Source organism: Zonotrichia albicollis, chromosome 8 (genome assembly GCF_047830755.1).
Source record: "Zonotrichia albicollis isolate bZonAlb1 chromosome 8, bZonAlb1.hap1, whole genome shotgun sequence".
NCBI lineage: Eukaryota > Metazoa > Chordata > Aves > Passeriformes > Passerellidae > Zonotrichia > Zonotrichia albicollis.
The window spans coordinates 15845530-15869063 of record NC_133826.1 but is presented as its reverse complement, the minus strand read 5'-3'; the positions used below and the strand labels follow the sequence as shown (position 1 = coordinate 15869063).

Sequence of the window (23534 nt, the reverse complement as noted above, 5' to 3'; positions counted from 1 at the left end):
GTGGGAATTCCCGAAACTGCAGAGTGTGCACAAGAGCAGCTGAAGCGGAGTCACGGCCCGGGGCCGGCACGGTGGGCTTTGTGCAGGGGTCTGTGGGTTGCTGCTCGGCCCGAGGGGAGCGCTCCAGCCCGCGGGCCCGGGCCCGAGCCGGCCCCGAGCGTGCGCCCGCCCCTTCGCGGCACCCGTAGGAGCGCTCGGCGGCCCCGCCCGCCGCTCTCGGGATTTAATTGCAGGGGCCGCTGGGCCGCGCGCTATCCGGCCCTGCTGCGGCACCGCCGACATGGCGTCCACCAGCCGGTACGGGGGCGGGCTGGGCGCGGGGGGCCGAGGGAGGAGCGGCTCCGGCTCCGACATCGCTCCCGTCCGCGGCACGGGCAGAGGATGGTTGCGTCGCCCCCGCTACCGCCTGGGGACTGAGCGGCGGCCATCGCCGCCCTTGCCCGGCCCCGGTGCTGCCGTTTTAGCACGGCTCTCGTGGTGCGCGGCGCACCGGCCCCTCTCCGGTGCCCTGTTTGTCGGGGCCGTTCCTTAGGGCGGCGGGCGGGTGGGCCTCAGGGTGCCTGTTCGTGCGGGCCGGGCCGCGCCGGGCGGCCCACAGCTGAGCGGCCTCTAAGGGGCCGAGCTTACCGCCTCTGCGTCTTCGTGTCACTATTGCTGGGCAGCGCTCCGAGGAGACGCCGAGGGTTTTGGGGGATTGATGTGCTGCGTGCGGAGCTCCTTGTCAGCCACAGCTCGGTGCGAACGGTGGCTCGGCCTGGTCTGTCCCCCGAGCGCGGCTGGGGCCGGGCCGGGCGGGCCTGAGGTGGCACCGAGCCCGTCCCGCCGTGTCCCCCGGCCGGGCACCGGTAGCTGCGGCCCCCGTGTCCCCTGTGCTCAGCGGTGCCTTGAGCCGAGTGCAGCTCCCTGGCCTGGCTCCACCTTATCGGGGCCTGCAAACTGCTTTCAGGCTCCCACCCTAAATCCGGACCGGCGCTAGTCAGCGGGCAGACGGGTTTCGGGTTCTGAATTCCTTCCTCCTGGAGACACTCCGAGTTCTCCTTTCTAGTCTGAAAGCCCGCGGAGCAGACCGGAGTGACTGTAACGCCTGCTAAACCTGTCCTGGGATCTAGGAAGCGCTTCCGAGTAGTCTTGCTGCAAGCCGGGAGTTATTTGCTGGGATGGGCCTTTACACACGTGCCATGCATTTTCCTTGGGTGTAGGTGGCTTAGTAAATTGAACCCATTGCGAGGAGTACAGCGTATATGTGTCGGTAGATAAACCGAGTTAAATTGGGATGGGAAGACAAATTTTTGCAGTGTTTTATGAAGTTAAAGTCTGAAACAAAACATGGTTGGTATTCTTTGAGACATCTGCATTTTTTTCCTTTTGCTTGGTGTGTCACTGCCTTTTATGTAATGCCAAATGTCAGATGATTGTGAATGCTTTGTCAACAGTGTTGTCATATGAAACTTGTGGCTGGGAATAGAAGGAAAGTAGTCTAAAGAGCTTTCATGTACTCTTTTGAACATAATTTACATCTGAACATCTTGTGTTGACATGCTGTCTGGAGGTTTTAATATTAATAGTTATGTTGGTTTTCAGTCTTAGTTTCAGGTTGCAGACATTTTTGTGAAGAGTCAGTGGATTAAAATGTTCTGATTTTTTTGTGTTCTAGACTCATTGGAAATATCTAAAAAATGAAAATTAAGATGGGGAGTGTAGGTTAGGCTGAATTAATGGCAGAAAGAATTGTGGAAAATGGGGTAACTCAGAGTAATTCTATTGGAAAAATTTTTACAATTGAATGAATTACAAATTGTTTTTTCGGCTTATTCAAATAGAAGTTAGTAGTTATGATAAATTTTTTGAGATCAATTTCTTGTGCTTTTAAACTTTAGCAAAATGGCTTTGTGGAATATATGGATCCCAATTGTAAACAATTTTTACTCCCATTTTGAAATAATTTTAGTAGAATTATGTAATATATTGTTAATACGAAGTATTTACTTCTAAAACATTTGGTTAGAAGCAATTGGTTGTTGCTTTAGTCAGTAACTAAAAGCTGTTTATTAAATAATACTAATGCTTTATGGTAAGTTGTAATTCCTGAAGATCCATGAGTGTGAAAGAGATCCCTGTTTTCAGAACTTCTTGTCATGTAATTGCCTTAGGAGCTGATTATTTTTTGTTAAGATTCCACTATGCATTGCTTAATTTAAAATGGAATTCATTCTTCAAATACTTTAAAATAAATCAGTGTCTGAATTGGGAATTTTCCAAGCATACATCTTGTATGTGTAACTTTCTGAGGTGAGGACCTGGTAGATAATACTGTTCTGAGTAGAAGGAGTAAAAATGCTCATTTGGAATGAAGAAATCACCACTAACTTCTGGGGAAATTTCATTTAGCAGTAGTTTGAGTTACACTGCATTTAATCAAGTCTCTTATGTAGATTTTTAGTGTTTGATTTGAAGTGATTTTGGTACGAGATACATTACAAGAAAATTGGAATTTAGGGGATTTGAAGTCTTAATTGTCAAATGTAGTTGCAGCATTCATATAAAAAGTGCAGCTCAGATAATCAAGTTAATATTCTAAAATTTAAAACATTAAGTGCTGTATTACTGAAGTGTTCTTATCATCAAGGAACTTTTTTGCTTTTTTTTTTTTTTTTTTAGTTTGGATGTGCTTCCGAGGGTTACTTGCCCAAATCATCCAGATTCCATTTTAGTGGAGGATTACAGAGCTGGTGATATGATTTGTTCTGAGTGTGGGCTAGTAGTAGGTAAGTAGTTATTCGTATTTTTATAAATTGCCATGTAACCTAAATGGTGTGTGTAGGTTTGTGCCCTCTTGATGCCGAAGTGTGGGTGGTAAATTTGATGGGGTGTGTGTTTGTTTGTTTTGATTTTTTTTTTGTGTGGGGCTTAAGTTTTTTTAATGATTGTCTGTTGCTAAAAGCTTACTGCTCTGAGTACCCTGTCTTCTGGTAATTTCTTGCACTACAAAAATAATCAAACTCTCTTTAAACACTGAAAATTTCAAATGTGCTGTAATATGAATTAGAGTGTTGTGCTGTCCAGTCCCATATTCTGTTTTTATTCATGACTCTTCTTTCATTCAGGAAAGTATAAGAGATGTTATAAAAGCTCTCTGTGAAATAACTTGCTTGTAAGAAAAAACCCAACACAACACCAAACCAAGCCCCAACCAACCTCAGTTTCCCAGGCTAGATGTTATCTTCTGCCCTGAAAGATTTATATTTATATGGTTGCTAGCATGTGTGTTTGTTAATCACTTCTCCCAAGGCTTTTAAGACTATCCTACATTTTTCCACTGGAATTTTGTGAAGCCATTTTACTTGGTTTCTGTAGCAGCAACTTCCACAGATTAAGCTGTATTCCTGAGTATAATGGAATATTTAAAATGAAAGGCCTGTTAGGCTTTGTCTTTTGTTTGAATGACAAAGAGGAAGTTGCTGCATAAACATTTTTATTTATCTTTTCTAGGATAAACATCTTACGTGCACCTTACTGTCTTTATTCATTTTATCATGGGAAACTTTCCACGCTTGTATTATGATAGTCCTTTAAACTTCATTGATTTCTGATAATTTGTTTTTGGCCATTATGTGAAAAAATCCTCCTTGAGGGTACACATTTGTGTGATTCATTCAGTGCTGCTAAATATTTCAAATTGTTTATATCTATCTTTCCTGGACGGTGGTGGTTTTGTTTCGCCTTGCTGAATTTAAAAATGGTATTAAAAGCTGAAAGTTAAGGAATTTGTGGTGAAGGTAGTACTAATTTAGCCAAGCAACTAAAATATGTCTTTTTATGCAAAAGCAAGCTTCCACATAAATTGTTAAAGTAAATGTTAAAACATTTAAACTTGAGTGCCAGTTTCCTTTAAAATCATGAAACCATTTGAAACCTCTAAAGGAAGGATTATAACTGCTTTGTTAAAAAGAAGGGGTGGTTTAAATTGCATAAAGGTCAATTAATCAGAATAAATTTGCTGGTTAAAAAATCATATATCCACAGCAGTACTTCCTACTCAAATATGATAGTAAGCTTTTAAGTTACTGCTTAAAAATATTTTGGTGCATGTTCAACTCTTTGTGTGGCTGTCACAGAGATTGAGCAAAAGTTTAGAAAAGCCCATCTTGATCAATTCATAACTTCTAAGATAGTTCTGGTATTGGGAGAAGAGGAAAAGCTTTTTCTTCGTAAATGTAATTTTTTGGAACTTGGAATTTGTCACAAGTTTCACAACATATACCTTCTGTTACCTAGTCACAAGGAATTCTTGCCTGAAGAGTTTATCCTTTGTTTTTTCTGAAGTAATAGCACTGGTGCATTCTTTAGTTCAAAACGATAGCAGTTTCAATGAGCAGGATCATTAGAATATTAATAGAAATTGTTTCTGAATTGAGTTTTTAATGTGTTTGTAATTGTCTCAGTGCAGTTTACCACCAACATTACTGGTAGGATAAATACTGTTTTTTAGGTAAGCATTCTGTGGATTTCTCCCCAGAAGGCTTTAACAGCATTGTGCTGATTGTTCTGATTCTGTGCTGCATTCCTTCAGCTATTTAGCTTGCCTCTATGTGTCCAATTCCTTAGCTAGGCTGTCCTGCAGGTCATTTCAAAACCAGTTAAATAGGGTGACAATAAGTGACCAAAGAGAAGTGAGAGCACTAAATATTTTCTCACCTGGTCTGATAAGAAATTTAGAGAGGGTGCAAACCAGATCCAGTCCTTGATGCCTGTTTTCTGGAGATGCTTGTGAAGTAGAGATTAAAGGAGTGAAGACAAAATTTAGCTTTCATGTATTCTAAGTACAACTTTCCTGTATTTGTAGCAGATTCCATGAGACACGTTCCCCTTAAGAGACTCAAGATTTCATTTCCTGTTTTTACTTAGGGAAGTTTTGTTTCAGGGCTTGCATCGTCATCACATGTGAGCAGAGCCCACTGAAAATATATTTTGAGATGGACTAAAAGTTACTGGGATCTTTCAGTGAAGGGGGTCAGTTAACCCTCCCTATGCAAAAATCAATATATCTTGTAGCTGAAGAAGTGCTATGGATTTATTTAAAAATACTGGTTCTTAGTGTCTGCAGGGCACTGCTGGTATGAATGGTAAATGCTGAATTTGTGCTCTTACTTTACTGCTGTAAAGCACATACTGGTGTGAGTTCACTGATTTTTTTTTTTAAATTTTTTTTTTAGTGTGTGTGCAGTTTAGTTGTTGACAGAGCTAATTGTCTTTGACTTAACTAAGAGTATTTGTATTTGATGTTTTTCTTGCTTGCTATGGTAAAGTACTGAAGTTGCTTATTTATGAAAAGAGTGTAAGACTATTATATGTAGAACTGTATTGTGGGATAAAATAGCTGGTGCACAGATAATTTTCAGGTTTGTAATCAATTTTCTGGGAATAGGAGATTAAATCAGTATTATTATTTTGCATTTGGCAGTTGAAAGGGTAAAGCAGTAGAAAATTTTGGGGTAGCAGGAGGCCAGGACACAGAGCAGCTGATCTCTTTATCAAGTGAATTCTGTATTTTAGGCAGACCTGTATGTTGCAAGTACTACTTTTTAAAGGGATTTTTGAGAAGTTTTTTTTCAGAGTTGTTTTTTACTTACAGGTTCAATAATTTAAGTTACATCTAGTATGCTGGATTTTTTTACACAGTATTTTCCATGTGTTCTGAATAAACTGGTGTTTTGCTCTGCAGTATTAAAATAATTTAATCTTGTAATGTCATTATGACTGAAGCTGGTGTTGAGAGTATTATTGTTTCAAAATACTGCTTCGTTCTCCTAAAACCTCTCATCTGCCTTTTCATTGTTACTTTTTGTGGATTAGTTTGTGTTCTGTCTTTTCATGGTAATTATTTCCAACTTGTTAACGTTTCCTTCTGCTAATTGCTTTTTACTTGAAAGGCGCTTGGAGACCTAAATTATAATCATCCATGAAATTTTGATATTAGTGTGGATTGACTTGCATTTGAGACTTAACAACTCTGTCCAGGTCTATTTGCTGTGACAAGAATAGTGTTTTATTATCCCTACCTTTCTCCAGTCATTCTAAGCTATGTGCTACACTAAGAGTTCATGGACAGTTCTGTGTTCATTTAAAGCATTCATCATATCTCATTCTCCAGACAGTGTTGGTGGGGGAAAAGGGTGTTGTTCAAGAACAGAAGGCTAGAAAATCTTCTTTCTTGACAGGCAGCTATTTTGCTTACTACCTTATAGGCAGTAAAAAAGGCTGGGAATCAGCTCATATGCCAGAAGGGGCTGAAGAGAGCAGAGTGAAAGTGGAAGACAAAGCACTGAATTTTCTTGATGTAGCAAGGTATGATATTTTCTTGATGTAGCAAGGTGTGATGTGAATTTCAGAGGAGGATAAGAACAAGTCTGGTGGCACGAACTGCTGGGTATTATCTCAGGTATAAGGAATAGCTCAGGTTAGGAACACCTTTTGAAGACATTCCTTAAATATCTGCACAGATAGCTTCATTATATGTTGTCTTAGTGTGCAGGAGTTAAGCAGTGAGGAATTTATTTTCAGTGTGTAGTAAGTGATTTTCTCAAACTGGTTAGCTCTGTCTGCTTCATGAGGCAGGTGTGGGGTGCTCTTGTGTGGATCTGCTTTGGGGAGCCTTCTTTGGTAAAAAAGCAGAAGTCTGTCTCCAGCTGATGAGGATCCTTGGACACATATCAACTCATTAAAGCTTTGAATCAGATTATGACCAATATTCAGATATTTCTGCCATGTTCTGTGTGTACTTGGGTGTTCAGTTGAAGAATTTTAGGGAAAAATAGTCAGTAGTCTGTGGTCTGCACTAAGGCTGTTACAACAATCTGAGGATTTGTTTGGCTGATACTTCTGACACGTTTGAGATCAAAATGGTGCATTGTAAATTCAGATTGGTCCATGAAAAAGAGGTAAGATTTGAATATAATACAGGTGCTTTTTTTTCTTTTTTTTTTTTTTTCTTAGCAGTAAAATAAACAAGTAGGAAGGAGTTTCACAATTGCCTCTCTACTGGCCAGTGCATTAGTCAGGATATCTGTCATTAGGGATACGATTACTTGCTTCTGTATAGCTGCTTGTTTTTTCTGAAAACCAAAGAAATCTTTTATTTCTTTTCAGCTGTTTGTAGTATCCAGTAGGTGGGGAAGGTGCTTGAGTACTTCTGACTTGCATCCAGTAGAGGGCAGTTACATCCATAGGGGGAAAATCTGTTAATATTTGACTGCATATCCAGGTTTACTCCTTTCTGCAAGTATTGCCAATCTTTAAAATATTAATTCTTGATTCAAAGTATTGCTTAAAAAGTAGGCAAAAATCTTTAGATATGGATGTGAATTAGCAGCCTTTACATGTTTTGTGTCTAGACTCCTAAAAAGTGTGTGACAAAAGTTGGCCCTTGGAAAAAGACTCTCTGCATTTAGAGGAAAGCTAATTATAAAGGATACTGATGCTTAAAGACATTCTGAATAGTTGACTCTTACAGGAGCATTCACAGATACTTAATACAGGAAATTTATAATAAGAAGAAAGTGACCTGCTTGCCTTTCTCAGCCAGCATTTCAAACAGTCTGTTTTAATTCCAACCCTTTTCAGTTTTAAAGGCAAAGGGTGATGCTTCTAGGTGTTTGGCAGTGATGCTTGTAAGAGTGGAAACAGACTTTAGATGTTGAAAGTCAGCATCTTTTGTCAGGCTTTGTAATAAGCACTGCTCTTAGCATGAGATTTCCTGGAGGGTGCAGGAAGCTTTCTAGTTAGTGGGTTTTTGGCTGCAGACCTAAGGTATTTGAGGGCCACTGCTACTTCCAGTAGGTGAAGTACTGGGTTTTTCTAGTAAGTAACAGTAACGTTTTGAATCCTTCTATTTAGGGAGTGCTTCTTAACTTGCTTCCTTGCCAGGCTGACAAGGTAATTAGGCAAATAAGGGCTGGAAACAGTCTGAACTCTGATGGAAAAAGAGTCTCAAATATTGTGATGTAGGGTAGATCAGGCACAACATTTTCAATTGAGATTCTGTAGTTTGGAGCATCCCTCACACAAGTATTAGAGCTGTTGATCTTTTAAAGGTCTCAAGTCCTGGGGAGGTGTAACTTCAGTTGACCAGACTTGTCCACCTGATCATTTAACATTTCTACTTTCATTTGCTTCTTCCAAAATTATTATGCAAGCTGATGCCTTTGGAAGCCTGTAAGTCCTTTTAGATTTGTCATCAGTTTGATATGCAGGAGCTGCTAACCCTTTGTTGTTGTAGCGGTCATTTGCCTGCGGTGCTGTACTGTCTGTTTCAATCCATAGCTGCCTTTTGGTACTGCTGTGATGCTGTTGATGTCTGGCAACTAGTTAAAGTCATCTCTGGCTTTTTTGTTTGTTTGCTTGTGGGGGTTTTATGTTTTGTTTAGCCATCAGAAAACCTGCTTTAGTTACTTTAACTGTCTTGTGAATAGACTGGTGTTGCTGGTTGTGATGATAAATTTGTGGTGGTGACAATTCATTGAAAACAAGATCACTTTTACAAAGAATACAAATGCCTTACTAAGGGCTAGAAATAGTGGTGACTTTAAAATTATATGTTCATTTATTTTTCCCCTCTCCATGAGTTTATTCTGTGGAGCATTTAATACATCTGGTCCTTAATAGAAGTTCTAAGGCTGAAAAATGGAGAAAAGGTCCTGTGTTCCCATGTGGGGCAATATGTAAGCTAATAAATAGAATATGGAGTAGATACACCTGGAGTACTGTGTCCAGCTCTGGGCTTCTGCGTGCTAGGAAGAGAGAGAGACTTGCTGGAGCAAGTCCAGAAGAAGGTTGCAAAAGTGGTTTAGAAGTTAGGTGAGTCTTGAGAGCTGAAGCTTGATCTGATTGTTCAGCCTGGCTCTGTGCAGTTTCGTGTCTTCTTCATTCTCCCCAGCCTGTAGCCTGCTCCTTAGTTTTTTCACTGTAGTTCGTCATAGCACCTCATTACTCTGCTTAATGAGGAGCTGACTGAAACTTAAGTGTAATCCTATATATTTATACACACATATTTACATTTCAATTTGGCATTGTAAAATGCTTTTAATTAAAAGTATAATGTATGTGCTCACTAGATGGCAGCAGATTCCCTAACTAACTGTGAGAATGAAACATTCCCTGTTATCAGTAGGTATTTTGGATTTTTAGAGTGCAAATCAACTTTTAATACTGTATTTATGGTAAAATTAAAATATTAGTTAACAATATGCAGAACTTAATGCAATGTGCAGCTAACATTAGAGCTCCTCTGAAAATAACTTAAGAACATGCCTTCTGAGCAGTGTTTCAAGACTGGATATGGAAGATTACATAGCTCACGAATGTAGTTATATTTCTAGTTTTGGTTCAGTTTTAAGCTATCTTGTCTTCTTATAACAGATAATGCAAAATGTAGAAGGAGAAGAGAATACATATGTCTTAGGAGTTACTGCAAGTTTGATATATAGATATTTCAAACTAAGTTTTAAAAACTACTCAAAAATCTATTTTAATTTTTGGGTCTGACCTGAGTTTGGTTTTGCATTTCTGTAGCACGTGTTCTTTGCATGTGTCACTTGTGAAGAAAAGTAACCTTGGCCTGAGGTTTTCTGTTCTGAGTAGCACTTCTGCATTTTATTAAATGAGCTTTTCAGATGATGAGTAAACTGAATTTGGTTACCAACCAGGGGAGTTGGCAGTGTGTGTTTGCATTGGAGCCTGTGTGTTAGACTGTATTTACACTGAATCCTGGAAGAGTAGTTTATGAGAAGAAATGGAGCAATGGAGAAAAATTAGTCTGTTCAGCAAGATGCTTTGGGATATCAGCCTGGAGATGCATTTCACAAGGATTTGGTCCTCTAAACTGTTGTTTTTGTCTGTATTTCAGAGGAGGAAGCTGAGGAGGTGAACTCCTCTGTTAGAGGAAAATCAAATAAAGGAGTATCTAATGTGACTGTATCCAGTGAAGCCCTTTTGTTCAAACTGACTGCTTAGAAAGGGAGTAGCCAAGGAATATGTGGCCACTCCCATCCTTATTGCAGTTTTAGAGGGTTGCCCAAACCAATATAAGATTGCCCAAACCAATATAAGAATAAGTGAGCAAGCAGAGACAACTGTATGGTGTACTTACTGGGAGCTTTTTTACTCTCATGTTGGACTGCTGGATCCCTATTCCAGCTTGGGAAAGTCAGTCAGTAGGGCATGACCTAGCAAATTGAGTTTAGAGCTTGAAATCTTAACTCAGTCTAATTTAGTCAGCAAAAAATCTTAACTCAGTACTAAGTTTAGTCTTTTTGTAAGACTAAATTTAGTATTTTAAAGTTTTGCTTTGACCACTTAGGGTGGGGCTTAATTGCATCTGTACTAATATCCCAGTTCCAAAGTGGTTTTTATGTATTGAAGAACTAAAGATAACAAATGCTGCATTTCGTTTCTTGTTTTAGTTTCTTGTTGAATGGGATAATTCAGCTAATCGTGCTTGTAGCTGAATATGTTTTCCATCTATGGAAACCTGTGGGCTTATTTGTTTGATTTTTATTAATACTTCTAGCTTGTGTCACACTTTTATAGAAGCCTTTTGAAAGATGGAATGTGCTGCCTAGGATTTTGGTGTATTTGCTGTGACACTGACAGTATACAGAAAAACTTCTTTTCTGTAGTAGCAGATTTCTTGGCAAAATGAAGATATTTGCATACTGCATCTTAATTGCACAAATGCTTTATATTCAGTGATTTGTTCTACTTAATCTTTTCTTACTCTGACATAGTAGTCTCAATCTTCTGTTTGTGATGTGTTTATCAGAGCAGGCAGTGATGTAGAACTTTCTTGTTAGAGCAGGAATGGTTCATAACTCACAAGAGGCAGATCCCTGAGTGAGTCATTTAGGTCATTCCCACTTGTGTGGAAAAATATTACATCATTGCTCTGTACTCAGTGTTCTATTTATACCATGCCAGAATTTTAAGTACATTTTGCTTTTTTTAGATGCTGTAAACAGTATTGGGGGTTCGTCTAAAAGTAAGTTACTGCTAGGCCATAGAAGGAGCATTACTGAATCAAATATTTACAGAGAGTCCAGGAGTCAGAGGAGCACACTGTCTGCAAAGTCAAGCTTGCCAAGGGTGTGGGGGTTGACCTTTGTGGCAGAAAGAGTAAAAGGCAGCACAGATTCATTCTATCCATAACCCTGTAGCTTTTCATGGTTGATTTTTTTTCTTCTCCCTCTTGGTTTTTATTACATCAGTAAATAAAGGTGGAGCCATACTTATGAGCAGGTCTGACAGGTATGATGAGAACACCTTTAGGTTAAAGGTTTTTGGGTTTTTTTTGTTGTAGCAACTTCTTTCGGTTCATTCACAGCTTTCAGTTTCAGGCATCCTCCTTGCATAGTTTTATGTTAAAAATTGAGTTATTCTGTCAGAATAGAGTCTCCTTGTATCCCCCAGGGAATTCTGCAGTTGCATCACTCTGTCCACACCTTCTGCATTTTCTCCAGCTTCAGATCTTGTATTGTTTGCAGAGTGCTTTTTTCTGCCTGTTTTCACCAGGTTAAATCAGCCTCTGTGATTTCATTCTAAGACTTCCATACTGTAAATTGTGCAGTCAGTTCTGCTTTTTTTTTTTGCAGGCATTTCTCTCACAACAAACTTAAACATTGACAAAGGTGATGAATTTTCCCTCAGGTTTAGCTCAGGGTACCAATTATTCTGAAGTTTCTTCTGAGCTGTATTGTGCTTTACTGCAGAACACTGAGAGAAGTGTTCCTTTTGTGTTATTTTGTGCATGTGTTCTTAAAAATTCTGTAGTATTGCTCTGGAGGCAACACCTTTGTGATGCAGCATTTATCAGATCTTTGAATACAATGAACTGTGCTGGCTTTGGGGCTGGGGTTTGTGCTTTCTTTTGTGTTTCTTTTTTTCCCCCAAGTTTCTGTTGTTGTGTTTACTGTAGGGCTTTTGCCTGCATCACAGAGTTTGTGAGAATTAATTCTCAAACTGGTAGGTTTTGCTCTCGTTGCTATAGGAAAGGTTTAGGTGGATGTGAAATTAAGAGAGGACTGCAAGGAAAGTTGTTTCGTTCAGAAAATGTGGTACTTTTCCTGTTTATTCTGAATCTGTACTGAAAATCTTCCAGTTATAACAGGGTTGATTGTGTTTAAGTAGTTGAGTATATATATTTTATGTAAAACTGTCAAGCATCATGAAATTGAGCAGTGTCACAACTGTCTTCAAGAACAAAAACTGAACTGCAAAATGTCATCAGTGGTGGGTTAGGAGTTACAAAATTGAGGGTACAAAGGAGCTAGAAATTATTCAAGAGAAGTAATTTACTATAGCTTGATGGGATTGTGCATGATAGGTAATTCATGTGTGCACTATTAACACATGGCAAGTGTGATTACAGCAACTGACTCATTGGGAACAATCCACAGGCAGTCCTGACTTCAGCTTGAAATTGAGATCTTGATTCCTTTTGTGTATTGGAAATGCCATGATGTTCTTAATGGATAATCCATAAAGGTGACAGTTCCTGGTTTCAGGATGCATTTCTTTAGTTATTTATGTCTTCTGTGCAGCTCTAGTTGCAGTTTTTTTTCCATTGTAGATCCTGAGCATTCCTGTTTGTTGTCCTGCCAGTTACTGTTGTGTTTGGGAATGGCAGCATTCCCATCAATGCCTCCTTGGAGTGCAGAGCTCAGATGCCTGCCTTAATGTTTCCTGCAATATTTTAAAGCACTGTGTCAATGCAGACTTTGTGTTGCCCTGTGTTCCCAGGTGACCGGGTCATAGACGTGGGCTCCGAGTGGAGAACGTTCAGCAATGACAAAGCCACCAAAGACCCATCTCGAGTTGGGGACACCCAGAATCCTTTGCTCAGTGATGGTGACTTGAGTACAATGATTGGCAAGGTAACACTGGAAATAATAAAGTTTACTGAGTGTTTTTTTTCAAGTACCAGGTGATACTTCCATAGAAAAAACTATACAGCATGTATTTTTGAAGAGATTTTCACCTGAACTGAAGTTGCATGTTTCAACAGTCTATAAAATGTGGCCCTTTCCTTAGGATAGAAGGAAAGGGCCAACCTTTGCAAAAAAACCAAAAAGTTTGCAGTGTTGTGGAGTTACTTGCTATACTTAGATATGTTGCTATAAATGGGAAAGCTGATGTTGCAATTTTAAAAGAAGTATACTTTGACTTAGCAAGTGTATTTGAGGTTGTTCTGAAATTAATGTTGAGATCTCAACAGCTAATGCTGCTGTTTTTTCGTAGTAAAGTCTGTATCAGATTCATATTGGAGACCTGGAGACCACATTGTACATGTTCTTTCAATTAATGTTAAAGCACTAAATGTAGAATTCTTTCATGGTGTGAGTGCCTCAAAGGAAAGTAGCCCATCTATACTTGGGTTGAAATTTTGTGGTGCAGTCATGTCCTGCTGTTTCTCCTTGAGAGCAAGCAGGACTAGTCACACAAATGCATTCCCTCTGATGAAGCAGCCACCCAGGTAAGTTTTAATTGTTGTACTTTCTTTTTCATATTTTACTGCAAGATCCAAATTAACTTTTTGTGGATTTCCTGAATTTTTCATGAAAAGGGGTGAAGTTGCTGATTAGAACATTTTGCCGCTTTACATGTTTTCTCAGAAGTTTTTGTCCCAGTGATGTTGCTAGGATGAAGTGCCTAAATATGTATAGGGCAGTGTGCAGCATACTTTTCATCCAAGAATTCTTAAAAGCAACAAAGTCAACAAGTGAATACTGATGGGCAGCTAATTTTCACCATTAGTGAAAAAGAAATCTTCTCTTTGAGGAAATGTCCAAGTAGATTATTATGTTTTGGACAATTCTAAGAATTGCTGCCTATCACATTTCACGATTTTAGGTGGCTTTTGGAGTACATTCAGACAGACAAATTTCTGCACTGCTTCATTAAAACATTGGCATTGCTAAAGGGCTGTTAGAAGCAGTGTTGTAGAAGTCACTGGAATTCTAAGAGGGATATCAACCTTAGTGAGAGAATTAAAGACATAGGAACTTGTATGAAAAGTTTGTTTGCCTATGAAAACTAAAAAACTTTAAGAGCTGGACATTTGACTAATGAAAGTTTTGCTGTAAACCAGAACATCCCAGAATAGGCAGGAGCAAACTTGCTGTAGCAAGGAGTGCCATTACATAAAGACAAGATGAGAGTTCTAGTGTGGCATGATTTAACCTATGAGAACTGAGTAACAAGTGCTGGAGCTGCCTGGATTGTGTTTGGGATTGTAGAGGGGGCAGTCAGTCCAACTGTGGGTACTTTATTTGCAGAGGTGCATTATTTTCTATGGGAAATTGAGAGTCCCTGTGACAAACCAGGATGTTTTCTGCACAGGAGTTCCTGTGTTTGTCTCGCTCGTAAGCAGGAGCCCTGCCATGTCAGTTCCTTGATGTGAGCTCTGTATAAGGGACTGCTTTTTTTTCAGTTGTTTGGAAGGAAGTGAATGGCTTTTATCAGAAGATGCTGAAGACATCTCCTGTCAGTGCAGAAAGGGCATGAATTTTGCAGCAAGGAAGTGGTACATGTCTCAAGCAGTCATCTGAAGTGCCTGCTGGCAGTAGGTTGGGATGTGGTTTGACCTGGATAGACACAGTGGTTGAACACTAACTAGATAGACACAGTGGTTGAGCAAGGGTGAAACTGGTGTAGTCATGAAGAGGGTAAGTAGCATCTGACAGAGTGCAGAAAACCTGTATGAATTCCAGAGAATGAAACAGGGTAAGATTATTATTTTCCCAGTTAATAGCAGGATTTAGAAGGGCCTGGAGTAGATCCCGTGTTTGTGTGCCAGAGATGGCTTTAACCATTCATATGGGACAGGACCAGGGCTATTTCTTTCTGCTTGAGGTAGGACTGCAGATAATAAAATCTTTACAGCTGACCTTCTCCACCCTCACAAAAGCACTCTCACCAGAAAAACCCCTAAAACACAACCTGTGTTGTGGGAAATCCAAAAGAGAAGGACACTGATAATTCTCATGGCACATCATGTTAGATCTGTTATAGACTCCTGGGAACAGAGATGGAATTGGAGTCTCAGCCAGTTATAACAGTATTGCTTTGTAACAGTAGAGGAAGAGGATCAGTTCTCCTTCACAGAGTGGTTTGTGTCTCTTTCCTCTGGGAAGGCAGGAGGTGCTGCTCTGGGGCCCCTTCCTGCAGGGATGTGTGGTCTGTATGTGTTAGCTGCTCTGCCTGGGCAAAGGGATTAATTGCTAATTGGTTTTAATGTGTGAGGAACCCATGTGTCTGAGGCAGCAGCAGCAGCCTGCATTGGAACAAAGATTAATTTGCCTCTGAAGAGGAGGGTGAATAACATAGTTGGCGGTGCTGGAAGTGGTTTAAATTCCACAGGCAGGTCTTCAGGATACTGGCACAGTGTTGTAACTCTGAAATTAGATACTGTGTGCTGCAGTTGATCTGATTACAATGCAGATCAATTGGAGGCATGGTGAAGTGTCACGTTAATTGTGACTTGACTGCCAGAATGTTGTAGTCATTTCTAAAACTCTAACATAAAGTTAAAGAAAAATAAACAAGCATCTTTTAGTTTTGCTTTGATACAGGGAGCTCTCTTCTAGGAATCTAAAAGCAAAAACTGCAGGTTTTGTTTCCTATCTTATGGAAAGTGTCTTTTGTCACCCTTGCTAGTTAATTGATTCCTTTTTTTGTATTAACTGCAACTCCAAGAGAATTTATATTGGTTGAACAAAGATCTAATGCAATCTTTTGGCATAGAATTTCTATCCTTTGATCAGATATATTTGAAAGAAGCTGGCTTTTGTTAAACTGCGTGGCCTGAATCTGGAAGTGCTCTATTGATAAACAGTGAGAAGGTACCAGGGGCTGATGAAAAAGGGGAAAGGATCCATCAGACTGATCCATGTGAGCTGTTTGTACTGGACAAGAAGACTGCTGGATCAGGGCATGCCTTGGTGCTGCGGTTAACCACAAATCAGTGCTGTGGGTGATACTGGTCATACTGTGTGCTGCTCTGGGGAAATACTGGGGTACAAAGCTCTTGAATGCCAGCACTGTAAACCTGACCTCCACTGAGCCCCTTCAGAGATTGTCACTGTTTACTTGACTGCATTTTTCACTTTAGCTACCTTGAAGGGTGTTTTCAGGATTGTATCTATGAGATTTCTGTTCTGTTTGAAACTCCCAACTCAGGCCACAACAGTAAACCACATGATTCATAAAGTTAACTTCATTTCAGTTAAAACTGTGTGGCTTCTGTCTTTTTCCATGAAGAGAAAGGATCTCCTCACATGATTGTCAAGGACTGAAATCAATAAAGTGTTGTCCCTCAAAACTCCAGAAGGAAAGTAGATGGTGCATTTAAATAACACCTGCAGGGAGAATTTCTTTGGTTTATGTAAGCAGTTGAGGTGGAAGAGAGTTTTCCACCCTTTTTATAGTTGTGAGTTGTGTATTGGGCATGGCTCTTGAAGAGGGCTCACATCAGCAGGGTAAAATCTTTGTCTGCTTTCACTCCACAGCACCTAATAGATGTAGGTTGTTTTTTGCTTGGTGTTTTTAATATTTTTTGTTCTCCTTAACCAGTATACCAAGGAAAATCCCTCTGGTGAAGGGGAATCCTTGCTGGCTCCAGGACAGAGCAATATTTCCTGGTAGATTAGTCTCTGATACAAAGCCTGACTAGACAAGGACCTGGGGACTTGCTGTTGTTTGTGCTCACTCTTCTGGCATCTCCAAGAGTTTGAGCTCACACAGTTCCATGTAAGCATGTGTGCATACACTGGTCTGGGAGGCGACGATAAACACAAATGTAACACCCTGCAGGGAACAGGGGTATAACTGATGGCCAGCAAGGAGCCTTTTGACCTAAGACTTGTATACTTTGGGCCAAAGGAAGTTTTGGCATAATTTTTGAATGGAAGGCCTAGTATTGCTCTTTGTGGCCTGAAGTCTGTTGTACTTCATTCTTGCTCTTTGTTTACCTTTTCATCTTACTGGGAACCTTTGAATAGTTGGAGGTGTTCATCCAGCCAAGGAAGTAGGATTGTCTTTGGAGCAGCCCTCTGTTGTGTTGGTGCCAGGATCATGTCTGGGTGCTTATTTTATATTAAAGGATGTTTGGAGTAGTAGGAAAAAGCCATGAATGGTTCTGGAATCTGTTGTAAAGAGCTGTTGAAGGAGGTAGGGAGACTTGTGAGGAGGGTTCTGTGCCAAAGTCCTCAGTTCTTGCAGTGAGTCCAGGTGTGTGAGCACCACAGATGGTGTCTCAGCAGGGAGGGATCCCCTGCAAGGGGCTGCTGGAAGTGAGGTGTCCTTGAGGCATTGGACATGGGAAGGGGAACAGTATAAGTGAATGGTCAAGAGCAAGTGTTATTACTGTCAGAAAACATCTATTAAATGCAGAAATGCACCTCAGAGATGACAGAGTTATAGCCTGTGTTAAAATAGAAGGGCACTTTCCAAGAACATGGGTCAGGAAGGAAGGGACTGGGCAGCTGAGAAGAAAAAGGTGACGCCAGGGGTTGTTCTATGCTTTGTTTACTGTGTCTTTACCTCACTTTGTACAACCTGGACATCTCAATCCATTGCTGAGTGTTCAGTTTGAGGTCTCTGTGTGCAAGTGCTTAGCCAGTTATCAATCAGCCACAGATCAAGACCTGCTTTGTGTTTACTGGTTTTGGTAAAATGACAGTGCAGTAGTCTCTGGTGGCTTGTTTAAATGACCAAATCTGTCTGCAGTGAAAGCTGGATGCCCCATCCCAGGTAAATTGTTTGAAGGTACCAGCAAGGAATGAATGCTTGCAGATTCAGGAAATCCATGTTTCTACACATGATGGAATGATGAAGAAATGGTTTCCACTTGAAGGAACTTGAGGCCCCGTGCATGCTGTGACAGTGAACATATGTATGTAGACAATATAAATTACAGATTATAAATTGCTCTTCGCTTACCGGACATGTCATTATCAGCTATCACTAATCTGACATGGCATCATTTGGTTGAGACTTGTTTTGGACTGCTGGTAAATTGAAAACTTTGAACATTTTAGAGCCTTTTGCTTGGGCATATTTGCATATTTAATAGAAGTATGCATTTTGCTCTGTAAGTTGTAAGGTATAAGCAGAATGGTACCTTGTAAGCTTGTTTTGAAGTTGCCAGGTTGAGTGTGAGGGTCTTAATTCTATGGAGACCTCAAGCTTTTCTTTTAAAAGGCCAATGATTTTTCCATAAAGTCAAAATACATGGATATTTCCATTTTCTGATAAAGGCTTGCAGCCTCTAACAGGCACGGTGTCAGGTTGGGTTTGACTGGCTCATTGGTTTGTGTGTTCTCTTTGCCCATGCCTTCTCTATGATGGTTATCATTGTAACAACTGGTCTCCAGCTGACCATAAAAATGTATTTCTGGCTCACTGATGTTGGGGAGAATGAAACAGGAAAGCCTTATAAATATGATTGCCTGGCAAAAGATTTTGAGAATATGGAAACTATAAGCAAGATTGAAATGAAAGCAAGCTTTGCGATCCCTCAGTTACTGAGCAACGGGAAAGCAACAGTGTGGCCGCTGAAGGTAATGCCCTTTTGATGAAACAAGACCCTCTCCTGCTGACAGGTCCAAGGGTCAGAGCAGACCCTGTCAGCTTGGCAGAAGGGGTCTAAAGAGGAGTTTTTAGGGTTTAAAATGTAGCACAATATGGTAATATAGTGATTCTTACAGGCTGTATGGAAATGCTATAGGATTTGTATATTGTACTAGATTGGTTAGTGAGAATCAGAATATTCAACACAGAAGATGATTTATTGTACTGTACGGGGAACTTCACTCTCTTACCTCTTTTATTCTCTTATGCTTTGGCTCTCTTGCCTTTTGCGCTCTTACCCCTTTCACTCTCTTACCCTCTCATCCTCTCTACCCCTCTTTTCTCTCAGGCCTGCTCCGAGCTGCAGCTGGCAGCTCCCAGCAGGGCCCTGCACCCCGGCCCTTTGCAATAAACTGCAAGTTCCACGACCTGGCTGCAGAGATCTCTCGTTTCTGTCCGTCCCAACCGTGCTACCCCCTGATGCTCCTACAACCTGTCTGCCACAAATGCAGCCTAAAGGACACACCAGGATTGCACAGAATATTATCCTGGACCTCAGCACTGGTGACAGGAGTATCAAGATGCACACATTAGCTATATATTCTTTCTCTTTTTGGCTGTGTAACTATTGTTACATAAGGGAAGAAAAAGCACTGTGTAATCTGCAGTCTCTGGGAAGCAATTCATTATTTGAGACTGGTGCCAAGTGTAGAACTTGTTGTGTGGAATGATGCTTGGTTGAATGAGTTACTTTCAGTGATGTTTATTTGCACAACTGTTGGAACCGATGCCTTGAATTAAAATGTATAAAGCTGGAAGATGTTTGCTCTTGAAGTGAGCAGGAAGTTGCTTAGATACTTGTATTATTGATAATACAAATTTTTCTTTTCAGGGCACAGGTGCAGCAAGTTTTGATGAATTTGGGAATTCAAAGTACCAAAATCGCAGAACTATGAGCAGCTCTGATCGTGCGATGATGAATGCTTTTAAAGAAATTACGAACATGGCAGACAGAATCAACCTCCCTAGAAATATAGTTGTAAGTTCATGTCTCTTTTCCTTAAATTGTTCTGGCATTGACTTAGTTAGCATAATATAATGAGCACATGAATTTTTGATATTGCTGCTAATTAAATGGCCCTAGAGTTAATTAAATTTCATCTTCTTGCGTTGAAGGATCGAACAAATAATTTATTCAAGCAAGTGTATGAGCAAAAGAGCCTGAAGGGGAGAAGTAATGATGCTATTGCTTCCGCTTGTCTCTACATAGCCTGTAGGCAAGAGGGCGTTCCAAGAACATTTAAAGGTAAGTTTTCAGTGATACAGATTCAATTATTCTATGAAGGAATAGTTTCGTTTCTGTCACTATAGGAGGTTGGTTTTCTTATTCCTAGACTTCGTCAAATTGGTTGTTCTCAGCTGTAGCTCACCTTTGAGGGGAGGGTAGAAGAGTCTGTGAGAATTTGTTGTATTTGTGGAATAGGCTCTAGGGCATGGGGGTTTTAGCATTTGGAAGTTATTTTGAGTGTTGGTAAAACAAAAGGCATTGCTTTAATCAGAGGATGGTGGAGCCTGTTGTAACTGATTTAACTGAATTTGAATCAGCAGTTCTGTAGTGAATAGTGCAACTTTTCTGTAACAGAGGTACAATTCTCTAGCATTCAGTACCAAATTTCCCTTACTAAGTGAGCTGTATTAATAGTGCTTTGTGATAAATGTGAACTGACTGAAGTTTCACAGATGGTCAGAGCTTATTTCGTGATGGTGGCCTTCAGGACATTGTACTTCTTTGTGGGTCTTAATATATTGAGAATCAAGTTTGATTATTTTGGGGGCAACAAATGCTGTGAAGCCTGAGATTTAATTTATACTCTTTTTTCCAGAAATATGTGCAGTGTCCAGGATTTCAAAGAAAGAAATAGGCCGGTGTTTTAAACTTATTTTGAAAGCTCTGGAAACCAGCGTTGATTTGATTACAACTGGAGACTTCATGTCACGATTCTGTTCTAACCTGGGTCTTCCCAAACAAGTACAAATGGCAGCCACCCATATTGCCCGGAAAGCTGTGGAATTAGATTTGGTTCCTGGGAGAAGCCCTATCTCTGTAGCAGCTGCAGCTATTTACATGGCATCACAGGCTTCTTCAGAGAAAAGGACGCAAAAAGGTAAAACTTGACTTTTTTTGGTCTTTTTTTGGTTTGTTTTTAGTTTGCCATGTCTTTTTTCCTGAAAGAAACTTCAGTATTGCTGTAAAACTTGGATGAGGTCTGTGCAAACAGTGATAAGCTCATTCTAACTGCATACAGCAAGGACCAAACCAGGATCTCCCTGTCCCCAGAATGAACATGGAGTAATTGGCTACACTCAATGTAAACTGAGTTCATTTTCTTCTGGCATTAGGAGTTAGATTCTTGAATGCAATGGAGCAGTGCATTCACATGAGCATAATAATTTAAGTTCACATATGTTTTTGTGTGTCCATTTTTCTGCTCTAAAATATTCCAAACAGAAACTTGATGGCAGTTGCAGGGAGCACTTGGGCTTTGGATTACATCAAATCTTTAATCATTCCTGCAGCCAGGGAATCGCCTGCATTAGTACATGGTCCTTGACTTACTGTGAGCCTGTGGTAAAGATGGAAGCTGTGGGATGGCAAGGTTTGCTGTGGATCAGCTAGGGCAGATAGGGTGGCCTGTGGGGAGCCAGTAAGGAGTTCAGGGCTCTTGAGCTGCAGAGCAGCATGGATCAGCCCCTGGGGCTCAAGGGCATGAGGCTACAGGGCAGTGATGTATGGGGAAAGACGTTTACTAAGGCTGCAGGGGGTAGAACTTGATGTGAGAAATGGATTCAAGTGTTCCTCTGAGTTGTCCAGATCAGAGATGTTGAAAATGTAGCAATTTCTTAATGGAGCATTCCATATAAAGAATAGCTTTATCTGTCAGGTTGTGGTTTGTTCTGCATTTGTAACTGCTTATGTCCTTGGAGCTTCCATCCTGTTGGCACTTTCCTGGGCCTATGAGTGATCTGTAGCCCAGGAAGTTCAGTACCTTCATCCTTGCTGTTTGTGAGATTGCATCTCTTAAGAGTGATAATTAAAATACAGCTGCTTGCCATGGACACCACAGCTCCACACGGCTCCAGTGATTTTGGACAGTGCTGAAGGCTCTCATGCAGTTCAAGGTTTAAATTCCTGACTTTTTTTTCTTACTAACTCTTGAATAAATTTAAGTTTCTGTGCATCTCAAACAAGTGTTCCCTTAGCTTGTTAGATAGTGGTGTGTGCCTCTGCCTTATTTCTTGGTGCATTTTAAGGTAAATGTATTTCATGCTTAAGTGAAGACATCAGTTTTTGTCTGTGGCTCAGTTTTTTTGCTTGTTTTTGCTTATATTTAATCAAAGCAAAAAAAAATGAAGTTCTAGAAGTTGATGATGATTTGTTAAAATACTGGTGGTCATATGTAATACATGTTTCTAACTACTTTTACCCTCTTCCAATTTGAAGTTTGTTATTCCACAATTTATAGGTTAAGGTGAACTGTAGCACATAAAAAGACAGACTCAGGTATCCAAAATATTAGTCACCATAGTTAACAACATTTCTACCAGGCTTTTGGGGGAGTTGCAAGTGAAGCAAGTGTCCAGTGTCTCTTGATAAGTTATGCTTGCTGGTTTTTTGAATATAAATGGCAAAAGTGAAAACTAACCACTTCTCTGCTTTTTGTTGTAGAAATTGGTGATATTGCTGGTGTGGCTGATGTTACGATTAGACAGTCATACAGGCTGATCTATCCTCGAGCTCCAGATCTTTTCCCAGCAGACTTCAAGTTTGATACCCCAGTAGACAAACTACCGCAGCTGTGAGATTGCAGAGGGTTAATTTCTGTTAACCCCCCCCCAGAAAACCCCAACAAACTCTTTATTTTTGCCTATAATAAAGGATGTACAAAGTGTTAATATTGGGTCTTCGTGTTGTGGAACTGGAGGATGTGGAGATGGAGCATAACTGCTGGAAGGCAGCATACATTCCAAGGGTAAACAAGCTGATTGTGTGGCATTTTGTATGTATATATTAGTGGAAGTAAATATTTAATATCTGTTGCAACAAATTTCATTTGATACTGTTGTACTTATTTAGATTTCTTTTGTAGGGATCTAGTAAGATGTATTTTGGAGAATTTAAAATATTGTGTAATTCCCAAATAAACTGTTTTCCAAAAACACCATCTTGTGGTATGACTGCAGTGTGACATGCATGTACTGTTGTACATGCTGAGAACTGGAATGCAGTCCATGGAATGGTGGAGTGAGCTTCATACTTGTGGGCTTGGTCACAAGGCTGCTTAAATGCTCATTTGTGGACAATTTCGGATCTCTGGAGTGCTCTGGTCGCTGTAGGGAGCTGTAGTGTGGGTGCTTGCACCCAGAATGTAAACAGTTGCTGAAAAGCTGTTCCAAGTTTTGCACAACTGCTGCAGAATATTTCCAAACTGGTTGCAAAAGGATTAATCCCATCCTTGGCACAGCCTTCCTGATTCTCAATGTCTCTGCTTTTCTGCTGTGAATTTGAGGTAATGACAAAGCAGCTACTGAGAAGCATGAGGACTCAATTTAGTTGAATTCCTGGTAACTTTGTGATGCTTAGTACTGTACAAAGAAAAGTAAAAATATTTATAGTGTACGTTTGTTAAATGTCTGTCTTGCCAGCCCACCCTGCAGTCTGGCTGGCCTGTGGTTGTTCCAAGTGAGCATTTGTTGTTTGAACTGATATGCCAGGTGCTGAGTGAAGGCCTGAAGTTGCTCAGCCTTGCCCAGACTGAGAGCTTTGAACATTGGTTGCCTCCTGACAGTGTCCCTTTGTGTACAAAGCAACAAATGTGCTTAAGTGGGAGTCTTTTGGTTCCTGAGATTTTTGTATC

General features: G+C 40.3%; 1 protein-coding gene across 3 annotated transcripts; it reads left to right on the top strand.

The window, feature by feature from the left end:
- The first annotated feature begins 146 nt into the window (after positions 1-146).
- Positions 147-22530, top strand: GTF2B (general transcription factor IIB). 3 transcript variants are annotated; one of them, XM_005482112.4, is made up of 7 exons: positions 147-297; positions 2659-2765; positions 12790-12923; positions 19511-19657; positions 19795-19924; positions 20502-20783; positions 22346-22530. In XM_005482112.4, exons 1-7 carry the CDS (start codon positions 281-283, stop codon positions 22477-22479), a joined length of 951 nt encoding a protein of 316 aa, XP_005482169.1. In that variant the 5' UTR covers positions 147-280; the 3' UTR covers positions 22480-22530. The 3 variants fall into 3 exon arrangements, with proteins under 3 accessions (XP_005482169.1, XP_026646326.1, XP_026646327.1); XM_026790525.2 differs by lacking the exon at positions 147-297 and adding an exon at positions 382-1195; XM_026790526.2 differs by lacking the exon at positions 147-297 and adding an exon at positions 1310-1329.
- Positions 22531-23534: the final 1004 nt, after the last annotated feature.